The sequence below is a fragment of the Elephantulus edwardii genome, unplaced genomic scaffold (genome assembly GCF_000299155.1).
Source record: "Elephantulus edwardii isolate Elephantulus edwardi_28Jun2011 unplaced genomic scaffold, EleEdw1.0 scaffold00531, whole genome shotgun sequence".
Lineage (NCBI taxonomy): Eukaryota > Metazoa > Chordata > Mammalia > Macroscelidea > Macroscelididae > Elephantulus > Elephantulus edwardii.
The window spans coordinates 26,968-41,734 of NW_006400281.1; the positions used below are offsets into that span (position 1 = coordinate 26,968).

Consider the following 14,767-nt stretch of genomic DNA (forward strand, 5'->3'; position numbering starts at 1 on the left):
ATAGGGAATGGCAAAGGACACACCGACAAAGGAGATTAATCAGAACTGACTTTGACAAGCACTGTGGCAATTGGACAATTAAAACAGACATTCGGATGGCAGGGAAGAAGAACAAACTGGGGAGGAGGGTAGAGAGAATGATGCAGCAATGAAGGAATGAAAACCCAAAATCCCTGTAAATGTTCATGAAAACTAATAAAATTTAATAATAAAAAAAAGAAAAAAAAAAGAAGACATAAGCTTGGTCAACATTTATACACCAAATGATGGACCTGCAAAATACATAAAACAACGTTTAACAGGTTTGAAGAGAGAAATAGACAGCATCACAATAATGGTAGGAGATTTGGAGATTTCAATACATCACTGAAGGCTAGGTCAACTAAAAAACAAAATAAAACAAAAAAAAAACCCACCAAAAACAAAACAACATCTCAACAAAGATGCAGAAGATCTTAACTATATAATCAGACAACTTGAACTTGTGGATATACTCATAGAACTACACCCAATTAAAACTCAATTCACTTTCTTTTCAAGTGCACTTGGTACATTCTTCAGAATTGATTATATATTAGGTCACAAGCAAGTCTCAACAAATTAAAAAAACACCGAAATAATACAAAGTATTTCCTCAGACCACAATGCCATAAAATTAGAAATTAACCACAGAAGAGTAAAGCTTACCAAACCACCCATGTGGAAGCTAAATAACTCTCTGCTGCAACATGATTGGGTTATAAAAAAAAAAATAATGAGATTAAAAAGTTCCTTGAACAAATGATAATGAAGATGCAACTTACCAAAACCTCTGGGACACAGCTAAGGTAGTCCTCAGAGGGCAGTTTACAGCAATAAGCACTTGGCAAGAGATCAAGAAGGAGGGCAGGGTAGTCGTGAGACCTTTGTGTAGAAGTGTTTGGTGTTTTCTAGTGTGATAATACTAATATGAATAATAGTCAATATACATTAAAAATATAGTAATATGTCTTCCAGTAAAGCCTTTATAATATTTTCAAAAACTGCTTGAAAGATTTTATACTATTTCTACATTAATCTCTGTGACTTTATAAAAAAATTACAATAGCAAGTACCTAACTTATTAAGAACCAATGCTGACTCATGTTGAAATTTCCAGAAGTACATTCACTCAACAAATATTTTGGATGTCTGTATGTATTTTCATTTCAGAGTTCGGCACTTAATTATTTGGGCTTATTAAAATATGATTAATGAGCTCTAGAAGCTCAATTCAGAGAAGTAATGACAAATAGGCTTAACTTTATGAAACTATATCTAAGGTCTTCATGAAAGGGTTGCATCATCAGTCCATTTCTGTCCTGAGCACTAAAATGGGAACAGGTTTTAAACTGTTCAAAACTAGCTTTAAAACAAACTGGGGGGTGTGGGGGGACTGGGAAGAAGCACATCAGTAGTACATTTCATATTCCTTGAGATCTATTAATTTGTTTGTTCCTGTAGATGGTGTCATGGTTCTTCCAGAATGTTTCCAGGATTTGAGTTGGTGATTCTTCAAGTGATTAAAAAAAATTATATATAAATATATACATAAATATAATTATATAAATATATACCTAAATATAAATATATATATAAATATAAACATAAATATAAATATATATATACACATAAATATAAATATATATATATACATAATGTCCAAAGAAGTCCAGGTAATAAGAAGAAAAAGTCATTCAAACAAAAGATGGTAGTCAGGTGGACTATCTCTCTGTCCACAGGGTTCTTGCAGCAATTCTCCCCCTGAAACAGTGATAACTTCCTCCTGTAAGTGAAAAAGAAAGATTAACTTACAATCAAGAAATGAGAATATCTACTGTAAAGATATTAACTTGAGATATAAAAAGGGAACATTCATATGATTTCAGCTCACTGAAATTTCCAGGTGTGATGGAAAATATCTTCTTTTTAAAAAAAAGCAATTGATGAGCTGTTGTTATGTGCTGTCGATTTGTCTACAGCTCATAGCAACTTTTTAAACAATAGTTCTGAACTCTGCCCTATCTGTGAGCCAATCTCACAGTCTCTGACACACACTCCCTCATTATCACAGTCACTATGTCAATCCATCTCATCCAGAGGCCTCCACCCTTCCAAATACGCTGTCCTTCTTCAAGGCTTGGTCCCTTTTGGCAATATGCTAAAAGTACATGAGGCAGAGCTTCAAAACCCTTGTCTCCAAGGAGCAACTTGATTTCACCCTCTCCAGGGCAAATCTGTTTGTTCTCTTGGCAGTCCATAATATGTTCAATACTCTTCTCCAACACAATTCAAAGGCAGAAATTCTTCCTCTGTCTTCCTTAGTCATTCTGAAGCTCTCGGATGCATAACAAGTAATTAAGAAGACCATGGCCTTGATGAGGCACGTCTTAGTCTCTAGACTGACATCATTGCTCTCCAGCACTCTGGAGAGGTCCCTGACAAAGATTTTCCTAATGCAATTATCTTTTGATTTCCTGACTGCTGTTGCCAAAAATGTTGATTGATTATGGATCAGAGCAAGAAGAAATTGTTAACAATCTCAATCCTTTCTCCATCTATTGGGATGCTGCCAATTGGCTCCGTGGTAAGAATCTTTGTTTTCTTGATGTTGAGCTGCAATCTATATTGAAGACTGCATTGTTGACCATCTGAAACCTCAGGTCTCCCTCAGTTTCAGCAAGCAAGTTTGTGTCATCTGCATAACACAGGTTGTTTATAAGTCTTCCTCCAATCCTGAGGCCATATTCCTCTCTAGTCTCCAAAATGATCTGTTCTGCAAATAGATTTAAAAAGTATGGAGAAAGGATTCACTCCTGATGCACCCCTCTCTTGATTTTGAACCATTCAGTGTTCCCTTGCTCTGTTCTAATGACTTCTTCCTGGTCTAAGGTTTCACATGAGCATAATCAAGTGTACTGGGATTCCCATTTTTCTCAACATTAGCCATAATTTGTTGGGATCCACATAATCAAATGACTTTGCATAGTCAAGAAAACATAAATAGGCCGTCTTCTGGTACTCTGCTTCCAGTCAAGATCCATCTGACATTGGCAGTGATTTCCCTAGTACCACTGTTGTCATTGTTATTGTTATTATTTGCCATTGAATTGCTTGTGACTCATAGTGATCCTATGTATAACAACTCTGAAACCTGTTCTACCCTGAGCCAACCTTATCATCATTGACATACCCACCCTCATTACCCCAGACACTGAATCAGTACATCTCATTGAGAGTCTTCCTCTCTTGCACTGTCCCTCCACTCTTTCAAGCATGATGTCCTTCTCCCTTCTCCAAGGGATTGTACCTCCTTGCAACATGCCCAAAGTATGTCAAACAGATCTTCAGAATCCTTGCCTCCAAGGATCAGACTGATTTAACCTGCTCTAAGATAAACTTGTTTGTTCTCCTAGGTGTCCATGCTATATTCAATATACACCACAGCTCAAAGACATCAATTCTCCTTCTGTTATCCTTAGTGGTTGTCCAGCTTTCTGATGCATAGCAAGTAATTGCAAAACCATGGTCTATATCAGGTATAGCTAGCTTGCCATCGTTGCTCTTCAGTGCTCTGGAGAGGTCCCTGACAGCTGGTTTTTCCAATGCAATTCGTGTCTTGGTTTCCTGGATGCTGGTACCAAAAGTTGATTGTGGAGCCAAGAAAACTGAAGCTGTTAACAATCTCAATCTCTTCACCATCTATCATGATGCTGCCAGTTGGCACAGTGGTGAGAATCTGTTTCTTGATGTTGAGCTTCAATCCATGTTTCAATTCATGTTGACTTTCTACAGCAAGGACTTCTGATCCTCCTCAGTTTCAGCAAGGAAGGTTGTGTCATCTGCATATCTCAGGTTGTTAATGAGTCTTCCTCCAATCCTGATGTCATAATCCTCCTCATAGAGGCCAGCCTCCTGGATGATCTGTTCCACAAATAGCTTGAAAAGGTATGGAGATAGGACATATCCCTGGAACACACTCTTCCTGATTTTGAACCATACAATGTTTCCTTGCTCTGTTCCGATGACTGCTTTCTGGTGTAAGTATAGGTTTATAATAAGCACAATCAAGTGTTCTGGGAATCCCATTTTTCTCTAAGTAAACCCAGCTTGTATTTCTAGCAGTTCTCTATTGATGTCCTGTTCCCAGTCATATTAGGATAATATTTAGCAGGATTTTGCTTGCATGGGATACTAGTGATAATGTTCAATAATTTCCACAGTCTGTTGGACCCCCTTTTTTTGGGAATGGAAATAATTATGGATCTCTTCCAGTCAGTTGGCCAGGTTGTTGTAGATTTTTTGCTACAACCTGGTGAGCACAACCTGGTAACCTGCATCTGTTTGTTGAAATATGTCAATTGGTATGCAGTCAATTCTTAGAACTGATTTTTTTGGCAATTCTTTCAGAGCATCTTGAACTTCCTCCTTCTTCAACATCGCCTTTTGATAATATATTGTTACATGAAAGTACTTGGAAATAAAGAAGAAGGCTATGAACAAACCAAAACTTTTTGTTTTTATACTCAATGAACTTATTAAAAGAAATAGTATAGGACAAGAGATAGTGAGATAGACTCAAGGCTCAGGTGCAGAGGAGTTTACCTCAGGCCAACCAAGACAAAGAGGTCAAATGTTCATTCAGCACTTTCCCTCCCATATCTAAAGATTGGCTGTGCAGTACAAACTCCAACCTCTGCCTGAAGAGGTTTTTTTACTAGTAGAGCCAGATAACATGAGGCAAAGCTCCTGGCCTTAACTGTTCCAATCCATTGCAACTTAGACAAATTACTTAGACTCTCTGGCCTTGGTTTCCTGATTTGTGAAATGGGACAAAAATGCCTCCATGTAATACCATTATGAAGAGCACATGAGATCATGGATTAAATGAGCAATTGGCCCAGTGTTTGACACAGAGAAAGTGTTCCTCCATTTCTCTTTATTCTAGCTGTCTCTTCCAGATGCTCTTCTCAAAACAAGTCTCCCTTGTTCCTGGCTGGTCAAGTCTTCTAGCAGTATTCTAACCCACTTTCTACATAAATAGGTCATTTTTTTATGTGCTTTGATTAGACGGTTAAGTGTTCCCTAGAACCCTAGGGACATTGCTATAAAGAAAATGCTACAAATCTAACAGCCTCTATTATAGTAGAAGTTCAATGAAAGAGTTAAGTAAATTACTTCACAAACCTCTATACTATGCTAGAAAAGGTGGAAGGTCAGTGAAAGAAATAGATCCTCAAGAAGAAGAATTGACACAGTGACTGTAACAATGAGGTTGAATATATTAGAGATGGTGAGGATGGCACAGGATAGGGGAAGATTCAGCTCTGTTGTTCACAGGGATCACTGTGAGTTGCAGTCGTCTTGATGACACCTAGCAACAACAAGCTACTGTCATTCTGCCTCTTGGAATCTCTGGTGTTTTGACCTTCTGGCTCACTGAGTTCTATATTTGTCTTTCTCCAAGTTATGACTGATGTCAACAGTCACATTAGCACAAAACTTATGTCTTGTAACTTGTAAAAAATATGTAACAAACTTGTAGTAGTAATGCTTAGGAGACTATCTTTTTCTAATTATACAGCCACCAATGGAAAAACAAAGGAGAAAAAACTGAGCTCAACATGTTACAATTACTCAGCGCTATTATCATCTGGGTATTATTTACAGCCAGTGGCCCAGAGAGAAAACTAAAGCTCAAGAGACTAAGTAATCCACCAACAGATTTACAAATACTGAGTGGTAAGGCTGGATTCTCAATAGGAAAACAAGAGAAGTAGTAGTAACCTCACCACTGGAAAATCTTCTCTAGCCATGGGACAGACTTCAACTGACTCTGTGAAGATACCAAGGTAGGTTTTTTTGTTTGTTTTTTAATTTTTTCTTTTTTTTTTTTTTTACCAAGGTAGTTTTAATGTCAGGAAAAAACATTCCAGGGAATGAGTTTTTGGTAGGATGTGCGCTTGGGCAAAGGACAAATCAGCTGACCTCAAAGTGTATCTGCTGGCCTCTTAAGTGTCTAGGTTAGTCTGCCTAGCTAGAGATAGTGTCTTTGCCAGTCCAGAGGATGGATGTAAGCATAATACCCAGTCAGAAATGGCTAACATAAAGAAATAATCACTGCCAACCTGAAATGTCCAAACTCAAAGTGTTAATGGTAAGGAGCACTTGTGGAGTCAGAGAGAGACAAAGCCTGTGGGTCAGTATTAGGATGCCCACAGGAAGCACAGAGTGAGCAAGAGAGAAGTACAGTTAACCCCAGAAACTGGTGTAGATAACTCTTATTCTCTGTCTTTCTAAGGTTCCCTGTCTCTATAACTCACAGGGCCCTCCTGGGGCTACCTGTTCCATCTCTATCCCGATCCATAGAAACCTCTAGCCTCATTGATTGGCAATCTCTTCATCTCAAGTTCCCTACAGCTTTATTTCCCAGACTAGAACCCCCAGAAGGAATACCTTGTGAAAATCAATGAGATCTGTGAGTGTGGCATGACGATTGGGGTCCAATCCCAGGAAGCTATAAAAGTCCCCAGAAGCATCCACGAGAAAGTGCTTGAACCCTTTCTGAAGGCGGTAGGAGAGGGTATAACCCCAGATTTTATCACTGACCCGGACCAGAAATGCTCCCTCTGTCATGCTTTCAAGCAGATCTTCTGAATCTTCTCTGGAAATAATACCTGGTATGTATATAGAGATTAAGAAAAAAAGAAAGAAAAAGTCAAGCAAATCCTACAGCCCCTTCAGTATGCTTACATCCAGTGGTCTACAGCGCTAAGATAGCCATAAAGAGTACAGCCAGGTCCAGAGTAGACAGTTTGGGACCTAACGGTAGAGTTTCCATTAAGTTTTCTTCCAAATTACAGTTAGATGTTTTCTAGTTGGCTCCAATTCACAGAGACACTATAAACAACAGAACCAAATCCTTCCTCATCTGGAAGCACACTCACAATCTCTAATGTTAAGTCCATTTTTTTTAGCCATTGGGATCAATATACTTAGCTAAGAGACTTTCTTTTTGTAATGATCCTTCACTTCGTCAAACAAGGTATCTTTCTACAGGGACTGGCTCTTCCTGATGTGTGTATGTGTGTACACACACATGTATATGCATTTATATAAATACATAAATGGAAGTCTCACCATCCTCAATTCTAAGGCGCTTTGTGGCTACACTTCTTCAAAAACAGATTTGCTTAATCTTTCAAATTAAGTGACACTAACATAGAGAGCTCTAAAGGCACAGTCCATAAGGAGTTGTGCTGCTAACTCAAAGGTGGCAACTCTCTGGCAGTTCGAATCCACCGTGGTTCTTCAGAAGGAAGATGGATAATCTCTTCTCATACAATTTATAATCTCCAAAAGTGCAGAGAGTCAGCTACAAGTCTGTTCCAACTTGATAGCAATGAGTAGAATTACATGGGCTGTTAGCAAAAAGGTGAGTAGTTCTAATTCACTAGCTGCTCTGCAGGAGAAAGATAGATAGTCTTCTCCCTAAAGACTTAAAACATCAGAAACTCAATGGTGAGTCACTATAAGTCAGAAATTAACTCAGTACCATTGGTTTTGGTAAACATCTCAATTTACTTTTCTATATTATTCATATCTTCATACATGTTTAAAGCAGAAAGAGTCACAGTCATCAATATCATCCAAACCTAAACAAATATCTTCTAAGATTACCTTACTGAGTTTGAAAGTTTAGACCCATAATCTCATGGGATGCCTCAGTCAATAAGTATAATAATCTGTAAAGTTTGCATGCCAATGGCCATTACCAGAAAGGTTATCAGGAAGTGTCATCCTCTATGTGTGGTATATTGGGTTATGGCAAGTGCTAGGAGGGAGGAGAGAATGAAAGAATCAGAAAATCAAAGACACCCGAAAGTATTCTTACTTAGTTTCAGTCACATTCAAATTTTCCAGTGTTCTTTTGACAATAAAATTATAATCTTAACCCATCTACATCACATTGTTGTTGTTGTTAAGTGCCATCAAGTTGTAGGTGACTCAAAGTGATCCTATAAATGAAAGACCTGAACTCTTGTATAACTTTCATCCTTTCTCCAGGTTCATAGGGTTTCCAGAGGCAAAGGATTTCAGAAGCGGATGCCACTCTTGTTTCCAAGCTTGTTTTAATTGGAGAGCTCCATGAAACACTGTCCACCATAGGTAACTATTATCGCATCTGAGACATCAGTATCACAGTGTTCAGCTTCACAGCAACCACTAGTTACCTCTGCACAGCAAATGGACAGACCAGGGCTATACGGCCTAGAAAAATGTTTGGCCAAAAACAATTAAAAACAGGCCTGAGGACCACAGATTAAAGTCACTCATCTTTGGCTTGATAGCATCACTTTCTGACCACTAGGCCAACTGATCTCTATGTTGCTGGTGTTATTGATGTTGTTAAGTGCCGGTGAGTCATAGGCAATCCATAACAACCCTATGAATGAAAGACCTGAACCCTTGTATAACTTTCATCCTTTCTCCAGGTTCACAGGGTTTCCAGAGGTAAGCTATTTCAGAAGTGGATGCCACTCTTGCTTCCAAGCTTGTTTTATTTGGAGAGCTCCACCAAACACTGTCCATATGACTACTTTTTTAGATAAAGAATTTAAAATCACTTTATGAATTGGAAATAGTTGTGAAACTGTGTTGACTATTATTCCCAGTTATATTGGAGAGAGATAAATTGTAATGCATGGTCCCTTCTTACACACTTTCATTTACCCTATATATTCATTCATTCATGCTGTAACCATCCCTTAAGTAAGTTCACAGAGAAGAACATGAGCTACACTGGCAGTTGCATTATCAGAGTGATTTGTCTTCACTAGGCATTAATAAAGGAGCTCCTTCTTGTTGTTGTTGTTGTTGTTATGTGCCGTCACGTCGTTTGCAACTCATAGCTACCCTATATACAACAGCCCTAAATTCTGCTCTGTCCTTTGCCATTTGCACTGTCTCTGACACTCCCATCCCGATTACCCCAGTCACTGAATCAATCCACCTCATAGAGGGCCTTCCTCTCCTGTGCTGTCCCTCCACCCTCCCAAACACGATGTCCTTCTGCAAGGACCGGTTTCTCCTTACATGTCCAAAGTATGTTAGATGGAGCCTCAGAATCCTTGTTTCCAAGGAGCCACCTGGGTTAACTCTTTCCAGGATGAATCTGTTTGTTTTCCTAGCCGTTCATAGTACCCTCAATACTCTTCTCCAGCACCACAGCTCAAAGGCGTCAATTCTCCTTCTATCATCCCTAGTCACTGTCCAACTCTCTGATACATAACAAGTGATTGCAAAGACCATGGCCTGTATCAGATGCACCTTAGTCTCCAGAGAGACAACATTGCTTTTCAGTACCCTGGAGAGGTCCCTAACAGCAGACTTTCCCATGACAATATGTCTTTTAATTTTCTGGCTACTGGTGCCAAGAGTGTTGACTGTGGAGCAAAGCAGACTAAGGCTGTGAACAATCTCAATCTCTTCACCATCCAACCTGATGATGCTAATTGGCCCGGTGGTGAGAAGCTTTGTCTTCTTGACATTGAGCCTCAATCCATATTGGAGGCTGCAGTCCTTGACCCTCTGCAGCAAGTGCTTCAGGTCCTCCTCAGTTTCAGTAAGCAGGGTTGTGTTATCTGCATAACGCAATCTTGACCCCACATTTCTCCTCATAGAGCCCAGCCTCCTGGATAATCTGCTCTGTATACAGGCTGAAAAAATATGGAGATAGGACACATCCCTGGTTTACGCCCTTTCCAATTTTGAATCATGCAGTGTTCCCTTGCTCTGTTCTGATGACTGCCTCTTGGTCCAAGTATAGGTTTCTCATTAGTACAATCAAGTGTTCTGGGATTCCCATTCTTCTCAGAGTCAGCCATAGTTTGTTATGATCCACACAGTCAAATGCCTTTGCATAGTCAATGAAACACAGATTAATGAAAATAATAAAAAATATTGCAACCATTTTCCACTGTGAAACTAGCTTTCCTTATCAACAGCGTTCATTTTAAAGACAAAGCATGTGCAAGGATTTGGTATTTTTATTTCAAATACTATGTCGCATGAGTCATCTACAACTTGACCACACCTAACAACAACAACAACAACGAGAGAGCTCTGTTGTCCTGTTGGTTAGAAAGTTATGCTAACAAGCCAAAGATGGATGATTTTAATCTGTGGCCCTCAGGCTTAGTTTTAATTGTTTTCAGTCAAACATTCTTCTAAGTGGTATAGCATTGGTCTGTCCATTTGCTGTACGGAGATAACTATAAGGTAAATACTGTGACACTGATGTGTCAAATGCAATAATGGTGGACAGTGTTTAGTGGAGATCCCCTATTAAAACAAGCTTGGAAGCAGGTGTGGCATCTGCTTCTGAAATAGCTTACCTCTGGAAACTCTATGAACATGGAGAAATGATGAAAGTTATACAAGCGTTCAGGTCTTTTGTTCATAGGGTCGCTATGAGTTACATTGTTGTTGTCGCCTGACAACAACAACATTCATTAAGGAAACTCTATTTGCCTCACGGTAAGGAGATTTACTTCCAATCCAAAGACACTGGTTTGAATCCACCTGATGCTCCTCAGGAGAAGGATGGACAATCTCCTACTGCACTATTTACTGCCACTGAAAACTTACTGGAGGGTCAGCTGAGTCAGTTCTGATTTGACAGTATATAATAACAAAATTATTTCTGTCTCTATCTCTCTCTATAAACACACACACACTCACACATATACAGAGAGGGAGAGGTGGAGATAAGGCATGGCAGACATGGTATGTACTCTAGGAACCATTTGAGCAGTTTCTAATGTTATTGCCATTTTATTTGTTAACAGCTTAAAATTAATTGCCAAATGTATTATTTTATGTAGCAATGTTATTTTGCATTTCTGCATATATCCAGTATTTACCCAGTGTATATATTACTAAAGTTATTTATTATCACTTATATAACCCAAAGGTAGAGAGTAGCTGAACTACTCAATTCAATGACCCTGATACTACAGACCTTTGACTTCACTGCTGCCTGAGTCCCTAAGATCACACACCAGACTCCACCCATCTTTCTTCCACCTAACAAGACATAAGGCAAGACTTTCCTGCTCCCAAAACAGAGCACACAGAGTCAATCACTGTCTAATACCTACCTTTTAAATATAGAAATAAGGAACCAAAATATAAAAACCGGACTTGGGAACTTCCATTTTTTCTTGCCTCAGAACTTATCAAGATGTAAACAGATCTGTCACTCCTTCTCTTATGAGGTGCAATAAGTAATAAACAGGAGAAGAGAAAGTGGAATCCTCCTACCAGGACTTCTGAGGATATAACATAGGCATTCAGGGAAGAAAGATGATACACATCATGGCAGACAGAAGATAACTGGCAGACATGCCTGATATCCATGGGAAGACTCTCAGCACTGACTCAACACCACATCCCAGACCAGCATCAGAGGTCAAAAGGCTAGCGAAGGAAGATATGGGAGAAAGAAGTAGCGAAGAGGGGTAGGAGGAAGAGGGAACAGAAATGTTAGCTCTGTTCTCATTCCAAGCCCGTCAAGATGGAGTTAATTGGTGCACTTATGTTCATAGCAATATTATTCACAATAGCAAGAAAATATAAGCAGAAAGAAAATGGAACGATACTGTGAAACACAATCTGATGGACAAACGTCCATCGAAAAACGAATGGATTTCTCAACACCCCTTCCTGATCTAAACACTCAGCAAAATAAAAACAGAAAGGAATTTTCTCAACATTGTGAAAAGTCTATACTCAAAACCAAGGGCCAATATCATTCTCAATGGAGAAAGACTAAAAGCATTCTTCTTGTGAACAGGGATCAGACAAGGATGCCCGCTCTCACCACTCCTGTTCAATATTGTATCAAAATTACTTGTTAGGGCTATATGGCAACAGAAGGAAATAAGAGGAAACCACATCAGAAAAGTCATGGTGAAACTGTCACTACATGCAGATGATGTGATAGTGTACACAGAAAACCCTAAGGATTCAACAACAACAACAAAGCAACATTTAGAGCTAGTAGATCAATTTAGTTGAGTGAAAGGATACAAGACAAAATAAATAAGTCTGTGGTATTCTTCTACAATGACAAAGAAAACACAGAAATGGAAAAAAAATAAAGTAATACTGTCTAAAATACCCACCTACAAATTGAGATACTTAGGAACAAGCTCAACTAGAGCTACCAAAGACCTTTACAAAGAAAACTACAAAACACTTCAGTGAGAAACAATAAAAGAGATAGATGATAGATATAGATAGATAGATGATAGATAAATAGAAAATATTTTCTGATTATGGATGTTGTTGTTTTGTGTCATCGAGTCACTTGTAACTTATAGCAACCTTATGTACAACAGCTCTGAACCATTTTCTATCCTGAGGCAACCTTTTTGTCCCTGACACACCTACTCTCATTACCTCAGTCACTGAGTCAATCCATCTCATCAAGGGTTTTCCTCTCTTGCACTGTCCTTCCACCCTACCAAGTATGATATTGCTCTCCAAAGACTGGTCTCTCCTTGCAACATGCCCAAAGGATGTCAGACAGAGCTTCAGAATCCTTGCCTCCAAGGAGCAAGCTGGTTTCATCCTCTCCAGGACTAACTTGTTTGTTCTTCTAGCAGTCCAAAGTATATTCAATACTATTCTCCAGCACCACAACTCAAAGACATCAATTCTCCTTCTATCATCCTTAGTCATTGTCCACTTTTCTGATGGATAACAAGTAATTGTGATGATAATGGCCTGAATAGAATACATGTTCATGTATAGGAAGACTCAGTACAGTGAAAATGACAATTCTACCAAAAGCAATCTACATGTTCAATGCAGTCCTAATATAGGTGCCCTATTCATTTTTCAGAGAAATGGAAAAGACAATTGCAAAGTTTATTTGAAGAGGAAAAAGATCAAGAATAAGCAAAGCACTTCTGAAAAACAAGAATGAAGTGAGAGGCATAGCACTTCCTGGCCTTAAAAACTACTACACAGCTGTAATAACCAAAACAGGATGGTACTGGAACAATGACAGGCACATAGGCCAATGGAACAGAATCGAAACCCCAGAAATTAAGCCATCTATCAATGGTCAACAATATTTGACAAGGAAACCAAAATTTATCAAATAGGGAAACAACAATCTCTTCAACAAATGGTGCTGGCAAAACTGGAAATCTACCTGCAGAAAGCTGAAGCAGGATCCACATCTTTTATCATACACAAAAATCAACTCAAGATGGATCAGAGACCTACAGGTAAAGCCAAAATCATAAAGATAATAAAAGACAAATTGAGACCAAGCTTAGAAGCCTAACTTATGGTATAAAGAGGCTGTCAAATACAACCATAAATGCAAAACAAAGAGAAGATAAAATTGATGAATGAGACCTTCTAAAGATTAAATCCCTATGTGCATCAAACCCTTTTTCCAACAGGGTAGAAAGAAAACCTACTGACTAGGGAAAAGACATTTGGCAATACTATCTCCGACAAAGGCCTCATAACAAAAGTTTACAGAATACTAGAGGGCCTCCACAGGGGGTGGGGGTGGGGGAGAAGCTGATAATCCAATTACAGAATGGGCAAGAGATGTGGAAAGACTTTTCACAGAGGAAGACATTCTGATGGCCAACAGACACATGAAGAAATGCTCAAAATCACTGACAGTAGAAGAGATGCAAATCAAAACCACAGTGAGATGCCATCTTATCCTAGTAGCAGTAGCAAAGCAACAAATGTTGGAGAGGATGTGAACAGATAGGATCTCTCATACACTGTGGGTGGGATTGTAAAATGATACAACCACTCTAGAAGGAAGTTTGGCATTTCATCGAAAAGCTGAACATAGAAATCCCATATGACTCAGCTATAACACAGCTAGGAATATAACTCAAGGAAATTAGAACTGAGACACAAATGGAGATTTGTACACCAATGTTCATAGCAGCATTATTCACAATCATAAGAACATGGAAACAGCACTAGTGTCCAACCACAACAAAATGGATTGAGAAATAGTGGTACATTCATATGATGGAATACTATGCAGCATTCAGGAGAAACGATTTCAAAAATTACTACATAACTTGGGAGAAACTGGAGAGCATTATGGTGAGTGAACAATTTCAATCTCATAAGGATAAATATTCCACAAGATCATTATTGTAAAAACAGAAGAATAACTAGTAAAACATGTGCTAAGATCCAAGGGAGTAAGGGGTTGGAACAGAGGTGTGTGGGTGGACTGTGGGAAAATCAGAGTGTCATACAATTTAGTGGGCAGAGTAAAAAACTGAGAAAGATCCAGAGAAGATCTGAGAAGGCAAGGTAATTAGGGCATCGTTCAGTGCTGGTTGATTGTGTAAAACAGTGAATAAGAATGACTGTGTGGAGCATAATGTCAATGAATAATAGTGTGAAACACAATGTACACAAACTTTATATGAAAACCAACCTAAAATTTTAAAAAATTTAAAAACACAAATGAGTGGATTGGGAAATTATGGTACATTCATAAGATGGACTACCATGTAGCACCAAGGATCAATAATTTTCATAAAATACTCTACAATTTGGGAGAGACTAAACAGTACTATGCTGAGTGAAATATCTAAATCATATAATGGCAAATATTGCATAAGGTCACTAAGGTCACTATTGTGAAAATAGGAGGATAACTGAAAAATACATAGATGGCCAGCTA

General features: G+C 38.6%; 1 protein-coding gene across 1 annotated transcript in view; it reads right to left on the minus strand.

Annotated features, from left to right (window-relative positions):
* Positions 1-1,711: 1,711 nt before the first annotated feature.
* The window catches only part of SH2D4B (SH2 domain containing 4B), a 295,071-nt gene continuing 282,015 nt past the window's right edge, over positions 1,712-14,767 (minus strand). The window contains exons 7-8 of the mRNA XM_006903190.1: positions 6,475-6,695; positions 1,712-1,804 (exon numbers count right to left, since the gene is read on the minus strand). Coding sequence (XP_006903252.1) covers positions 1,712-1,804; positions 6,475-6,695 — 314 coding nt within the window. The remainder of the gene's footprint in view (positions 1,805-6,474; positions 6,696-14,767) is intronic.